Source organism: Gavia stellata, chromosome 13, assembly GCF_030936135.1.
Source record: "Gavia stellata isolate bGavSte3 chromosome 13, bGavSte3.hap2, whole genome shotgun sequence".
Lineage (NCBI taxonomy): Eukaryota > Metazoa > Chordata > Aves > Gaviiformes > Gaviidae > Gavia > Gavia stellata.
Genome location: NC_082606.1, coordinates 9,521,666 through 9,538,174, shown reverse-complemented (window position 1 = coordinate 9,538,174; position 16,509 = coordinate 9,521,666). Strand labels below are relative to the sequence as shown.

Sequence of the window (16,509 nt, the reverse complement as noted above, 5' to 3'; positions counted from 1 at the left end):
GCCTTTCTTCCAGCTAAGTGGGCAACACTGCTGGTACGGGAAGAGTATTTGCAGAGAGGTAGGTAACACTGACTCATCTAGATTAAGTTATTCTTTTGCTCCCTGCTCACTGAGGAAGGGAATTAGATAAGATACATACAAACCTGACTTCCTACTAGAATTTAATCTGACCAGCATTGCAGCATGCATCTTCTGCAGATTAGATTCTTAATGACTGTATCTCAGCTAATCACATACTTTTAATTTGTGTGCTAGATCTATTCTGTGATGATCCCTCTTGGGACCATAGTACAGTGGAGACTCACCAACTTCAAATGGGCCGAGTGAGCTATCACAAGGAACATTGTTGTGGCAGCAGAAAACTTTGTACGGTTTAACAGCTCTGTCTCAGACTGTTCAGCCACCCTTCCTCAACTTTACCAACCACTGTACCCAAACTATTTTTGAGTTAACTCAAATGCAAATAAATACAAGGCTGGCATCCTGAACTGCCTGCACTGTAGACGACAACCACGGTAGACAAGACTGGTTCAATTGGAATCTCAATCTGACATCAGGTTAAAACACCCATTAACACATCCTTTAACACATCATTTGCAGAACAAACGCCCTGGAAATTAATAATCCCTGGAGCAATACAATACCCACCTGATATCTGGCTAACCTCTCCCAGGAAAAAAATTAGCAAAACCATGATTCCAGCTAATATAAATCAGAAGAGATGGACTGCAGGGGGACGGAGGGAGCCTGTGACTGGTAGTAAAACACCAAAAGTATAAATGGAATTAGTTCCCCCACTCCTGGAACACCACTCGATGAGGGGATAGGGAAAAGGAAAAATCTCCGGAGGAGCTTCAAAAGGCCACACCTTAGCCCCATAATAAAAATTTTCTTTTGTTTTAAAGAAAGGTATGAGGATTATAGTACTGTATTTATCTTTGGCCAGCCTCATATTCAAAACCAAAATCCCATGCTCTGTTCTTCTGGGACAAATGTATGTGTGTGCGTGTGTATCTGTGCATTTTAGTAATTTAAATAAAAGTTAATCCAGTGGTGTGATGAGAAATGCACATTACATTTAAATGAGCAGAGGGAATAACAAAGAAAACAGATGAATCCCATTACAGGTGTCTGCGAGGAAGAGAATATGGATGTGAAGCTCCAGTTTGAGAATTTTAACAGCTGTCAACATTAAAATACCCCAGTGGGAATGAGAAGAGTAAAGCCTTTAACAAATCTTACAGGTTACTGATGTTTGGCCTGTGAATCCACAGAGGGTTGAAATTAATGGAGCAAGGTTTAAACTCATCCAAGGTGTTTAGGATAATTTTGTGTTTTAGTGAATGTCGTCATCATCATGCAGAATGAATTTGTCTTTTACTAAGAGAAATCTAGTAAAGGTAGTATTTTTAACCTTCTGAATGTTTAGACCAATATACTCAACCAGAGGACTAAAAGTACCGTCTCACTCTTAAATGTAGCACAAGCAAGATTTAAATTGTAAGCTATTTGAAGAAGCTATATAAACTGGCAGCTTGCTCTTCACTTGCTTTTAGTTACAGCACTAGAAGGGTGAGCTAGGGTCAAGAATAGAGCATACAAAGTTCAATCAACTTAATTCTGTTAATTACAAAAAAATTGAGACCCTCCTTAAGAAACACATATTTGCCTTATTTATAGAAATTCTTCCCACTACTATGAAAGCAGCAGTCTTTTCACTACGATTAGAACCAAAACTATGAGATCTACAGTAGAATGGGCTTGCAGTCACTCCTAGGGGATGGGTGCAAGACGGAGCCTGGCAGGCAAACTCTGCTCCCTCTACAATGCATTCAAGCACAAGGAAGCCTAGAATAAGTTAACTACCTCTTACCTCAGTAACCTGTTTTCTAAATCCAGTCTTCTACCTTTGAAAGAGACACACAACTTGGGTTCAATCAAGTTATAAAATTAAGCAAAACATTTTACACAGAAAGCTTACAAAGCACCAGCCATATATACATACATTATCGGTCATAGCCTGTTCCTATATTATAAGGACATTATAAGAATAGTATAGTGTAGTGTGTAGTTGCCTTTGGACTGGCCTAAGGGCTTAGTTATTATGTATCTGTGTTCACACAACTAGTCTTTACTCAAAGCTTAGGGTGAGCAGGGACTTTTCTTGCCCTCCCCAACAAGAAGGGCAACATTGATATAAAGAATCATAAAGTGTATACCTAGGCATCACTACCTATATAAAGATATCAAAATTAATAGAAACCCCTTAAGACAGCAGACTACCACAGCCTTGTCTATTGTCTATATTAATTTTTACTCTTCAACAGATCATAATCCCAGGACAATAAAAATGAGCAGTTCTACTGCCACACACAGTATCCGGTGTCCTCCCAGTACTGCCTTTCCAACTGCTATTGCACAAAGCGAAAGTCAAATACTGGAAAAATAACAAAACAGAGGATATTAAAATTAAAAGAAGCAAAAGAAGTCTGTAAGAGAGATGTAGCTTATTTAGCATGTTCTCTACAAACAGCAGTAACACAAAAAACCCAAAGATGAGCAGAGATGCTTACCCAGTGGTCTGTAAACAACGCAGTTACATGCATTACCTGTGTCAAGTTAGAAGACATTGAGGCTTATGGATGAGCCCATAATTAGCAAAACAACCCTCTATTTTCAACCTACTTGTGCCAGACAAGCAGAACATAAGAATCCGCTATAATTCTAAAACGTACTATGAGATATTTAGCATAATCCAGACCTCCTCTTCGTGGGGAAGATTAATGATATTTAAAAATCAGGAATCCATAATGTATGCAAAGTAACAGTTCAGCCTACTTCAATGCAAGATGCTTTAGGTCCAAACATATTATGTAGAAGGCTCTTCAGAAAAGTCAAATTTACTGTATCTTGCCACAAATAAAGAACAAGTTGCTGACAGGGGCACAATGCTTCTTTCAAAGGATTGCAGTATAAATGGAGTCACTGTAACTTGTTTTGTTAAATCGGATACTAGCTCTTGATCTGCATAAAAGATTATTTTGAGGGAAACGTTGTCTTATCTTCACACAAGAGCTCTTTAAAGTCCCAGAATTTTGGGCAAATAACTATGCGGCTTTATGCAATATGCAGCACTATGCTCAACATTTAAAAAGAAAATAAACATTACAGGATCCAAACTACATTGGGATTTGGCTTTCAAGATTCAGAGATACTTGGATTTTAATGCATGTTTAACTTACTTGAATCTTCATTTAGACATGATTCCCAAAACTTCTACAAAAAATGGACAGTTCAGACTGGGAGTTTCCATCTGCTCTGGTAACAAAGAATTAGTTAAAAAAATTTCTTTCTAGTCATCTGGTAAAAAAGGATTTTGATATTCAGCTCTTCTCCCATACATTGATCTATCCAGGGAATTTTAAATCAGTAAAGTAAGTAATTACAGGTTCCTAGAAGACATAATGCTTATTTACAGTTTTGCAAACCATTAGAATACTATAACTTCAAAACAAAATGAGCTCCTTTTATGCTTACTTGTCCTTAAAAGTATAGAAATAAAAATTAGAACTAAAAAAAAAAAATTTAAATCACAAGATGTTACTGTGTTTGTGAGAGAGGGAAAGAGCAGCTTTAGCTTTCCATGCCAAAGATGGGAAACTACTCCACTTGTAAAGTCAAGTCTGTTAATTGTTATTTTGAAGGTTATTCATACCAACTGTGAATGCAAGGCCATTTTCAATCATCTGCAATACACAGGGTGTCCAAAACACACATCCAGAAACAGGTTAAGAAACGGAGTATTTACATCATACAAATGCATGCAAAAAAAAAAATCGCATATTTAAATCCAGAAATGTAAGTATTGTAAAACTGTGTTTAAAATTCAGTATGTTTAAAACATAATAGAACTTTGGTAAAATGACAGGTCCTTCCAATTGTCAATCATCTAAGCAAGCAAGAAATATTGGGTCCAGCAGACACTCTTTTCCTAGAGACTGCCTCCTTTTGCAATGAAATCTAAACTACAGTTAAAACCAGTTTTTTAGCTAACTACAACCCAACAGAATAGCATTTGGCTAAGCCTGCAGACAATCCAAAACCATACCTCCAGGGATTATTAACCCTTTGCTAGTAAATTTAACCTTTAAATTAATTTACTGCAGACTGAGGAAAGCAGAAAAGAAAGCAGCTGGACTGAAGATCTAGAGCACTGCTCTGGTATCTTAAATGAGTCAAACCGGTGTAGTGGTTGGAGCACAGGGAGCACACTACTCATCTCAAAGCTGCCTGAAGGTTATGTGAAAACTGGCTACATCTTGCAGCACTAACTCATCAACTGCCATGGGGAAATCTGCAGTACAGACTGCAGGGTGTGGTTTGCAGTATGTGATTCTTAGAATGCTGCTAGAGAAATGAGGCAGCTACAAGCATACTTGAAAGAGAAAGGACCTGACTCTAATTGGGGAATAAGTGTGCATTAGAGGTTTTTAAAATTTAATTTGGATACCAGATTACAGCTCTGTTCTCTTTCCTTAACAAACAACAAAGCTTCTGACTTAAAATAAGCTTCTTTAAAACTGAGTACAGCAGCAATTACTCAGCCTTTATATTGTACTATCACCCTGGGAACATCACCCAGTGGAGTCTTGTTGTACTTGTCCTACAAATATATGACACAATCCCTGCCCCAAAGAGTTTGCAGTTTATATGTTGTAAAGTCTAATCATAGCGTGAGCGTAAACCAGAAACCCTCCACACGTGGCAAAATTCTGAAAAATCAAGATAATTACAACCCTAGCTCATCCTGATTTGTGAGGCTATTTTTAGAACAGTATAGGCTGACGTGCTCTGAGCTTTTTTATATTTGCATTAAGTCCTCTATGATTCCTCCTCTGAAATCTGTGCATATGCTGAGTCCATGTGAGATGCTACCACTGGCACTTGTCATAAGAATTAAATCCCTCTCAAGCTTGTTTACAGCTCAGCACTTGTCATACTGCTCCCCTGAGCTTCATGGCTGGTTGGTTTTTTTCTTTCTCTTTGGCTCTGTGAAAGATTTAATTTCTCTTTTGTTTATGTGTGTACTTACACTTGCAGGTGCAGAAAAGAAAAAAATTGCTGTACCCAGATGTTTTGAAGCTGCAGTAGCATACATACAGCTGAAATTAAGGAGAAAAACTGTAGCAGATAAAACCAACTTTCGTATACAGTATTCTACAGCATACTTAATAAACCTATCATGTTTCATTGACAAGATGACTCCTGAATTCAATTTTAGGAAGACCAGAATATTTTACAGTTGCTGTCTCTGCTCTTTTGCAAAGTTTTTTAAAGTCTGAAGGTGGTCTAATTACTCCCATTTTCAATTTCACTAATATCATCTTCTCGTGGTTACAGACTCAAACATCAATACAGCTACTGCATACCAAGCTGTCTTAGCTCATTACTGAATTAGTTGAACCTCAGAGTTTTATCCAGATTTTCACCTATACTTTGAAAAATATATTGTATTGTTAAAAAAAAATACCCTCTTGCTTCTGTAATAATAGGAGAAATCATTGCCTGGATTGCTTGTAGAAACTCTAGTCGTAATATGTCAAATCACTTCTAGTTAAGCATGTCTCCATTTCACAACTGCAGCTGGTTAACCTTGCAATTCATTTACCCCACCACATACTCTAACAGTCCATGAAAGGGTGCAAAGATTAATGAGCTATGGTTTCATAGGCAACTACTGTAGCTATCCATCTACAAACACAGTAATGGCTTGTCTGCTTCATCTTCATACCATGTGCAGACAGAGCCTTTCTGCAACCAGAAGGGCTGCTAATTTCTTTGTTCAAGCTCAGCACATGCATTGAGAACCTTTCCTTAGATATGCATGTTCTAGTCAGTTAAGCTTATTCACACAACTAGTGCAGAACAAAATAGTTATTTTGTTAACTCTCTTTGATCAACTTTCACCTTTTAACTTTTCTAGTCATGCACAATCTGTAACACAGAACTTGCTGATCATGGGAATGATAAAAATACAAGCATCTGATGCAGAACCCACTGGCACTTTAAAGGATGCTCTTGTGAAACCTAAACAGATGAATCTGCTTTTCTTTTAGCTGTTTACAGCTTCAGTAACTTCCTCTAGACCTTCCACTGGGCACTGTTTGGAAGTGCCTGATCACTGGCTCTGTGACATGACCTCTATAATCAGTGTTCTGCCTGCTGTCGCAGTAGGGAAGAGGATTTTTTTTTTTTTTAAATACCTGTATCTTTGTTGGGTTTTCTCTGGATTTCCAGTTATCACCAAAATAAATTAAAAACAAAAAATTCTTTCTTCAGTGAGGTTCAGCATGCTCCTGATCTTAGAACTGATCCGGTATAGTATTCAAAAGTTTATGGTATTAGAAAGGCACCATGAAATCAGTGAATATTAGATCTACAAAGAACTATTTCTTCTAAATACTTTGATTTTTATATCTCAGAATTACTAACTTCACTATGCACAACTAAAATATACACTGTCAAACTGACAGCAGAGCCGTAAAGATATGTTAGTGTAAAAAAAACGCAGGAGAGAAAGTCCATTTACTATGCTAGGAAAAAGAACATGAGGATAGTTAAACTGAAACTGTTTTTACAGCATCCCCAAAATGCAAGGTGTTGCACAAATGAAAAAAGACAATACTGACTTAATATGGTCTCTGGCAGAATAAAGGTTTCCTACTCTGTGCATGTTCTTTTCAGCAGATTAAATAAAAGGCAAGAGACCGTAGTAGATAATATGGGTGAGGTGCAGAAAGTGTTTTTCACCTCCCCTGAACCAGATATGGCAGTGAAATATATTTAGCTTGATGGACAGGAATTATTACCCAAGTTTGGACTGAGTGAACTTCGTCAGTTATTGACCTTCATCTAATTGGTGTACATTATACTCAAGAATATCAGTTTACAGTCAGGTCAAATGCCTTTGTGCTGTGAAGTGACTGATAACAGACAGTTTGGTCAGACGCTGCACAGAATCTCATGTTTCTTGATAGAGACCTCTACTCTCGTTAACTGAAAGACTAAAAGCAGAAGCATTTTGCCTGTATGTGTTTGATATTCCACTCACAGTAAAGTTCCCATTAGTGCAGTTGAATCACTCTGTGAAAGCTCACAGTCAGGAAAGGACATCCACTTTCATGCAGGATTCTTTTTTTGTTTGCTTCATTTCAACAATGAATAAACTTTCCCATAGTTGAACTATGGATCAACTGTACTAGGAAGGGTCAGCTTTAGCCTGGTGGAAATGCACAAGCCTAGCAATAGTTTGAGAAGCACAGCTGTCCTGGACAGGAACAATGCTTCCCAGAGCCCTCAGGGAGCCCTACTTCCTTAGCACAAACTGACTGAATGCACATCTCGCCTACTTTTATGGAGAGTGGAAATGAAATCCCATTTCCCTCCACTGAGTAGCTCACCTAGTCAGAAGTGTGCTTGGATTAGCAAGATGCTCTAACTCAAGTATAATGGCAATTTTACAACAATCTGTTTAGAGAACTTTGTGCTCAAGAGAGCATAAGGATTGTTGCTGAACTCTACCCTATTTTTAACATGCTAAAAAATAACACCCCCTTTTGTTCTTTATTACTCTGTTCATCTAGATCAGGGAAAATAAAACCAAGTTATGTTTTCATTATAGTTGCACATAGACAAGCGTGCATGTGTGTGTACAAGGAAAAATAATGGGAATGCAGTAACAGTCCAATGTAGTTAAGACTTCACCTGTCTTCCTATACTGCCATCACTTACCCTCTATCAAGTTCAGTTTTTCTAAAGGTTTCCTTTCAGGCTGAAATCTTCCTAATTAGTCACAGTACTGGGATTCATTCTGAGTCCCTCCATTCTGTCCCAGATTTACTTAGTAATAAGATTTCATATATAAATAATTAAAAATTAAAGTGTGAGTGCTGAATGTCTTCCTGGGTAGCAGACTAGTTTTCTACTTTCTAAAATCCTACATAACAACATTTGAATTTTCAGAATGTATATTGAAAATGAGTCTTCTGTAACTGCAATAGGGTGCTCTTATTGCAACGTGGTTGCTTGGATGAACCAAATACACTGAATTTGCATAGATCTAAAAACATGTATCACATGCATGTGAATTATAAAAGTTGTATTATAACCTTTAAGCCTTTACACTGAAGAATGTATAGGTCATACTCAAAAAAGGTTTCTACCTTCAGTGGCAGCAGTTAATTGAAATATACACAACAAATAACACATCTGGAAATCCAGCCATAGTAAGCAGACAGTTTCCAAAGGAACTGATCCAATAGTTTCATTACTTGCAGCTGTTTCATATACTGAAAGCTCACTGTGTTTATTCCTTTTATGGAAATGCTTTCCCCCCAACGAAGTAGGAACTTGTCTGCAATTCTCTACAGACTACTCCAAAAGCTGTATTTCTTAGGCTGTGGTTTCCCATTCAGCAGCAACTGAATGGCCTGAACCGGCCATACTGTTCTCCGCTGCTGCTTGTTGCTGCTGCCAGTGTTGTTTTTTCAGCCTGATCAGCTCTGTGATTTAGCTCAGCATGTATCCACAAAAATTGGTTGAAGTGAGACTTAGCAGCTACATGGGAAAAAGGCTGCTTCAATCACTTAAAATGTTCTTACAGAATCAGGGCCTTACAAGCTTTGGTTTAACAAATTTACGAGATTAAACTTGGACTTTTATAAAACTCAGCTACCTTCATCTAAACAAAATTGTAATGCCTAAGTAAAAGAAATTATTTATAAAGCAAAATTCACTTAACTATTTGTGGTGGTGTAGTATGATAGTCCAAAGGGTGTTGGTGATGCACGTTTACGAAGGAAGAGAATCATCTTTTTCTCCCCTCAACTATATCTGTGGCTATAATAGAAAGATAAACTTGCAGGTACACAGCCATTCTTGGGGTTGTGAAACTGAAGCAACAAACTGCAGCAACGTACAAGCTGGGAATAATTATTTTGAATTCTGTTATATTAATTAATTCACCAATGTGAGAGAAAAGGAAGATTAAACAAGTGAGGAGCACAAGACTATCCAGTGGAGAAACTAGGAGAGTTTTAAAACCCTGCAGGATGGACAAAGAAATCACTATGAAACAGTCAGGGGTCACCTAGAAGAATGATGCCAAAATTCTAACTGCAGTATGTTTTAGTTTTATGCTGTACTCGGTTCATTATTTTTAATATCCATTAAAGGTTTGAATTTTAGCTCCCAGGCTCATCTTTCAAACATCTTTCATGATAACATTGCTTCTGATATCTAAAGACCATACAAATGTAACATCTGATTTGATATTGGTACTACACCCTCACCAGTATTTTAAATACACAAAGATAAACAACTGCAAAGGGAAGGGAGGAAGCTTTATCTTTCACTCCACTGAATAAAACTGAGAAGAATAGTTCTGGACAGAGTGGATTATTATACATTCCTATCCACAAGTTAACTTGCATTACTTTTGCTAGGAAAAACTTTGGTATGTTTACTGTATTTTAAATACAGGTTGTACTTAAATTTCCTTTTACATCATCAAGACTGCCTTCTGCGGAATCCAGAGGACAATGGATTTATTTTATCAAATAGAAGTAAGTTTTAGGGTATTAAAAAGTATGTTCTGCTTTAATAAGTTTGTCTTACTAATTTAAATTGAATCAATATTAAGTTCCAAGCAGGTCTATAAACAATAGAAGTTCTAGTTATTGAAGTTTCTCTCATAATAAACTTGAAAAAACTTCATAGGTTATCCTCAAGAAAGGCTAAGTCATTATCAGCCTTATACAGAGGATGACACAGCCTGCCTTGATACTTTTCTGCTGTACTTACTAGCCTGCTATCTCAGACAAAGGTCACTGAAAAGTGACAAGCTATAGTTTAAAGGATGTTTATTTTAAGCAGTATTGTTAAGAGACTCTTCAGAAGAACCATCAGAACTTCAGTATTTAGCAAAGATTAATAAAATGCCACTATTTAACACTAAGTCACACATTACTGTATTAATATAAACCAGCATACATGCCACATGTTAAGAGCTTCTTTTTGGTTCCATCAAGGAAGATCATACAAGCACTTGTCTCCTCTAGGATAACTGGCCTTTCTATGGTCTCAAGAGGGCATCCGGTATGTTATCTGGGAAAGAAAACAGAATGGCAAGTCACACAAATAGAAGAAAAGCTTCCCTAGCATGAACGTGTTGCCTTCAGCTCCTTTTGGGAATGCTGATCTGGTACGGATATCTAAAACTCTTTGCTACGTTTCAGAACCACTGAAGTTGCATGTGCCCAACTAGTCTGGTTCCTCAAGCTGCAGTTTTAGGAATCAGTAAAAAAGCTTCACTTTATCAGATAAAGCACGTTAACCAACCTGTCCTGCATGCTGCACACTACTATTCATGATTAAAATTCTGAACTTACTTTTGCTTCTCCTCTGTAGAAGTGTCTTTTGCTTTCCATCACCAGACAACAACTTAAAAGTTGATTATACACCAACCAAGAGAAGGAGACATTCCAAGATACAAAGGATTGTGGCAGGGAAAAAGAAGCCATTTAAATGATATCTAACAAATACACTGCATTTCACTAAATATCCCAGGAGAATTATACCACGTGCTATCAACTTGCTAGCTCAAAGAGGAAGTGAAGTCTTTCCAAAAATAAGTGGAAAGACACAAATCTCGGCTGAAAACCTGAGAAACCGGTACACAAAATTCAACACTCATTTCAGGCAGCCAACACCCCAGTAATTCAAGTATATACAATTTAACAACTATTAAGTATTCATGTTCCCCTTCTTCTACAGCCTTAAAAGAGAAGAAAGTAAGGACTTCAATTTGTTGCTAGAATATCATGGCAGGATCAGAATGAAAAAGTCACAGGAGTCTGTAAGAAATAGGCCCGCAGGTTACTTTCCTTTGGTCAAAAAGATTAATTCTTAATTATACTATTTATGAGCAAAACATATGAAGGTTACATTATCAAGGCTACCATGTTATCAGTATGAGACAACTTTCTTTATAGAGATACCACTACATGCTACCCCATTCACCAAAATTTTTGGAGAAAACAGCTCTTTTGAATGAAGTGCCTAACACTGAGAATTTAGTGAACTAAAATACAAAATGAAGTTTATTTACATTAAATTCAGAACATAAGGGATTCGTTTAGCAATGCTACTTAAAAAATGCTTAAAGAATGGAGAATTGGTTGCCGACAAGCTAACCTTTTTGATCATGGAATTTAAATCTTAAATTGTCTGATACAGCCCATACGTGTAATTTGAGCATCTAATTTTCTTAATATGAAGCTAAATCTGTCCAAATTTAAATGCAGATATACATATAGCATCACAGTTATCCTTGTGGTTGTCACAAAAACCTCAGCTTTTTTTTTTTTTACACCAATAAACACATTAGCTTTATAGCACCTTGCAGGCATAACAACTACATTAATCTCCCTCAAAATGAAGTGTTTCACAGCTAAACATTTGCCACATTTTTTTAAAATCTGGTGCAATACAGGCAACATCAACTTAACATGGTTACTTTGGGTCAATGAAATGACTGAATACAAAATTTTAATTAAGTGTCTTAGAGCTAGAACAATGATCCAAAACTCAAAGGAACATAGCAAAAGAACTTTCTGCATACTGTCTGTAAACTAATATGAAACACCAGTCAACATACTTGCTCCTTTAGCACTGAGTTAATAAGGAAAAATTAGAGTCAAAATTCTGTGTAAAAATTTAATGTTCAAAGGAAGTAACATGCTGGGCTTCATCTAAGAACTAAGAACTGTCCTTTTAAGCTACACTGAGCTACTACTGGAGTAAAGGTTTTAGTAAAAGCAAAAATCATTCAAGTAACCATAAAACATACTTACCAATTTTTTTTTTTATTGGAGGCATATTAAGAATACATCAAAAAAGTACAGGATGCAACTAGACAAAATAAGCTCACAAGCCTCAAAAATCAAACACTAATGAAAACAAAGACAGAACAATCAGGTATAAAATTTGCCCTACACAAAAATTTATAAACAGTCTCTAACAAAACTCTACTGTGACAGCCTATGGCCACAGTCTTTGGCCAATATTAGTATATCCCACAGCATAAAAAAAATAACTGCTTTCTACATGCCAGCATATAAATAACAATGCTTAATGCCTGCAGAAAAGCTTTGAGGTCTTTTATTTAAGGTTTTGCAGAATACCATGTGTTGCTCAAGATACTTTACCCTGACCTTCAGTTTCTAATGCCTTCTGGCAGTAAAGCACCACAGAACATGATTTAACACCTATTGCCCAGGGTTATTCTCTCTCCCCCCCCCTTTCCAGGAGAAGAAAAGTGGACATCTTTTTAAAACTTTTTTTTTTTTTTTTTTTTTTAAATACATCACCCAAATCTTAGAACTTAGTATGTGCTATGATTTGATTTTTTTCCCCTGGGTTTACTCATCCATTCTGTTAAAGAAAAACTGAACCACAGGTAAGCCAAAGTTTCTTTCCCCAACTGCACAAGGCAAACTGAGACCTTGGCTGCATTTGAGGAACCTCCAAGTGACTGAACACTCACTGACCATAAGCTAATAATGACAACAGTTTTCCATTAAATGCAAATAATGAAGATAGCAGGTGTGTGGCATGTGATTTCCTTAAAAATAAACCTTATATAAACAACCTGAAATGATTATTCAAGCAAACGTGGTCAATCTCTTGAGATGAGGGGAAATGGCGATTCTAGTATGGATACCAAGAATTAAGTTACTGTTTTTTAGTAAGGCAATGAAAACTTGCGGTAAAATGTCTTCCTAAGTACAAAAAGAGAGATGGCACAGAATAAGAACTATTGATGGCTGGATAAAAAAAAAACCAAACAACTTTTAAATGGCTCAAACAAAAACCTGAATTATGTGCAGTTACATTCAAATAACTCAAAAAGCATTCAATGTAACTTGCTCTTCTGGAGTGATTTCAGCCAGAAGTACCAATTTAACTTATCTCTAGGAAATCTCTCAAATAACATGATAGAGATTACTATTCATAATTATGCCGTCTCCTACAGTGTTTAGTAGGAAATACTTCATATAGGAAAAATTGTAATGAATTTTAGTTTTTCTCCTTCACAAAAATACCATGCCACTGTTATCATAATACACCCTACTTGCCTATTTAAAGCTATCTGATGGTCTTGCTGGAACAATCCAATTTTCTCTCAAGTCTTCCTTTGGAAGGGCCACTAGATATTTGGGTGTTTTATACTTAATACTACCTTTTGTATAAGCATTCTCTAGATGGTTTGAAAAAACCAATGCTTTACATATTAGTGTACCTGAGAATATGATGTCTGCCAAATATGCAGATTTTTCAATCTGAGTTTTATTTTCCAACTTTTCTCAACAGTATGTGGCCAAATTATTCTTATTAAAATGGTAAATCTTTTAAAAATTTAATTGCATAATAGAAGACAAATGTGAGGAATTTACAAGCAAGTATCATACAACTGGCTCCAGTTGAACTTAAATCTTTTCCAACACCACGTATCACAGCATTATTCAAAATACATAATTTGCATGGAAGATCATAAATCAAATTAAAAATGCTATAGAGATTTCTCTGGGTTAAAACACAGATGCATTCAGGAACTTCTTCAGTAACATACACATCAAGTTCCATAGCTGATTAAGTCCTTTAAACTGTCCTCACTGTGATGCTGTATTTTACAATCTTCCATGTGTACATGCATGAAGACATCAGACTGGTTAATCATACCTCGAGTTAACGATTTCACTAAAATCTTTAAAGAACAAAAGAATACTGCAACTTTTTGCTCTCAGCTTTTTCATGTGTCTTGTTATTTTGAGTTCTTAAAAGTGGCAGATCTTGAAGAGCTGTAACTATGTAAACTGTTCCACTTTTCTTTTTAAGTCTTCTAAACCTGCACGGATGAAAATTAAGATGCAATTCAAAATTTAAGTCATATAACTCTAGAGTTTGAAGCAATTTTTGAGATGTTGAGATCAATGTGGTTTATTTAGAGGCTGCAACACTAAGCTGAATGGTCTATAAATTTTAATACTGTTGCTGATTAGATTCATTTAGCAGCTGAGCCCAGTTAACCTAGGAGGACAGAGTAGAGTTCAGTTGCATGCTGACAGCCCAGAAAAATATGTCTCTATAATCTGGAAAAGTTAGCACAGCTTACCACAATACACAGCTACAAAAATATGTTTATGCATAGGCACTTACTAATTTAATTCAAAAAAACCCAAACAACAAAACAAACAAAAACCAAACCCCCAGAAAAATCCAACCCCAGCCAAACAAAACCCCCCACTTCAGTCTCAAATTCACAATTTAAAAATTAAATAGTTTTTGGGAACTGTCACTAAATCTTTTAAAAAAATGTGGGAAGACTATGCCCAAAGTTTCAAGCTGAGCATAAAATTATGCACAAAGACAAAATTTTGTTGCAAATATTTACTCAAAGAGTAATAATTTACAGCAGTACTTTAACAGCTGTTCAAAACATTTAACATTCATTAGAAACAAAACTGTAAGTCAAAAGCACATTCTGAATGTTTCAAATGGAGCAATGAAGTCATAGGAGCAAGCTACCATTAATCATATCCATTCCCACATCTAGCTAGAAGACAAAAAAAAAGCCAAACAAAAAACCAAACCAAAACCAGCAGCCATCTTTCTGTACACAATTTAGACTAAAAAAAATTCCTGAAACTGAACTGTACAATTCTACTTTATACGCCCTTGTGTCCTTTTTGTAAGAGTTAGCCAGTAGCAGCTGCAAAATGGCAGAATGCATGCCAGTTGGTGTTTCCAGTTTGGGGGTTTCCTTCCTTTCACTTAAAACAGATTTTACATTAAACCGTACTTTGGTGTGACTTACAGACCATTCCTATGGGTCTACGGCTAAGAATAATTAAAACAATGGTAAAAGCCTAACAGCTACAGTACTTTCAGCAGTATGTTCTACTTTATACAATTATGTTCGGTATTTCTGCACAGCCTGCTCACTGAAAACCCCACAAATATATATTTCTATTGTAATAATTCCACTTTCACTGAAAGTTTATTAAGGTAAGCTTACAGCCTGGCAGGATTACACCTGTACAGAGGTGCATAGATTCATATAATTCTGTTTACATGCTTTTACAGACAGGAATGTGACACCAAGTCCAAAGGGTTATGCTTACCCAAATTATCAGCAGACCAATAACCATCATTACAAGTGTGCTCCATTTCAGCATCAGAAGTGAATTCATACTAAATTCCACTGTTTAATGATATACACACTGAAGGTTATAAAAAAATATTTTCTTGGCAAACAAATCACCTTATCCTGGGCTAGTTAACTATAAAAATTAGAATTTATTCCTCCTTTCAAATGTCAGTCTAATAAGATATATCACATCCAAGAGACAGGAAGATATATTTGAACATGTTAACTTTTGTAAATTTAGTTAATTCAGTTGTACATACACATACATGCTATCTTCATATGCAAAACTTCCCTTTAGTGTCTCTTTCTCTCCTCCCTTTCTCCCCCTTTTTTATTTTTAATAATTAGCATCAATGAGCACACTCATCAGGAATGGTCCATGTTCTTACCATTGTTTACAACAAACAATAAAATTAACATAATTTCAGCTTGTTTCATTTACATCTGTCTTGTTTACAGTTGTTTCCATTCTGTTGGGACTGCTTTCTTTAGAAGTCTCATCTGTTTGTTCAGAGAGTTGTCCAGCTTTCTTTGATGAAGGTGCAACATTACCTTTTTGAAGAATTTCAGTAGCTTCATGCTCTAGTACCTCTGATGGAGTCAAAGGCTCCAAATGAATACTGCCTTGTTCACTAATGTCTGAACTTACGGATTCAGGTTCATCTCTTTTTCTCAAGAACTGCTCAAAACTAACATCTTCACCCAACGTTAGTTTTAAGTCCCTTGCGTTCATTGCTGAAAGTGTAGTTTCATCCAAGCTATGTACTTTAGTCTGCTCATTCAAGATAACGTTATCTGAACTTTGGCAAGTTTTCAACTCACTTTCATCATGAATACATTTTTGTTTCTCATCTATTAATTGTTTGTTATTATCTGAATCACAACATGCTCCTTTCTCATGTAAAGAATTCTTTGAGCTATTGTCAGGGAGCTCCAAACTAGGAACATTTTCTGTATTTGAGAATGATGAGGTTTTTTCATTCTTTTCAACTGATGCAACTTTTTTAGTTTGATTTCTATTGCATTCTTGTGTTTCGCCTGAAGAGTCATGCTCTTGTTTGCTGAAAAACAAAACAAAACAAGTTATTTTTATAAGAAATGAGATAAAGCAACACATGGCTGTACTCTGCAAAGTGACACCTAGACAGTGATATTGTAGATTCCCTATTTGGCATCTCTCACAAATTTTCATAGCAAGATGGGCTTAATTTAATTAAACAGCCGCATTTTTCTTATCTATT

General features: G+C 36.1%; 1 protein-coding gene across 1 annotated transcript in view; it reads right to left on the bottom strand.

Moving 5' to 3' along the window:
• Positions 1–14,416: 14,416 nt before the first annotated feature.
• The window catches only part of ZNF280D (zinc finger protein 280D), a 56,142-nt gene continuing 54,049 nt past the window's right edge, over positions 14,417–16,509 (bottom strand). Inside the window, exon 17 of the mRNA XM_059823909.1 lies at positions 14,417–16,329. Within this exon, the coding sequence (XP_059679892.1) occupies positions 15,693–16,329 (637 nt within the window). The 3' untranslated portion in view covers positions 14,417–15,692. The remainder of the gene's footprint in view (positions 16,330–16,509) is intronic.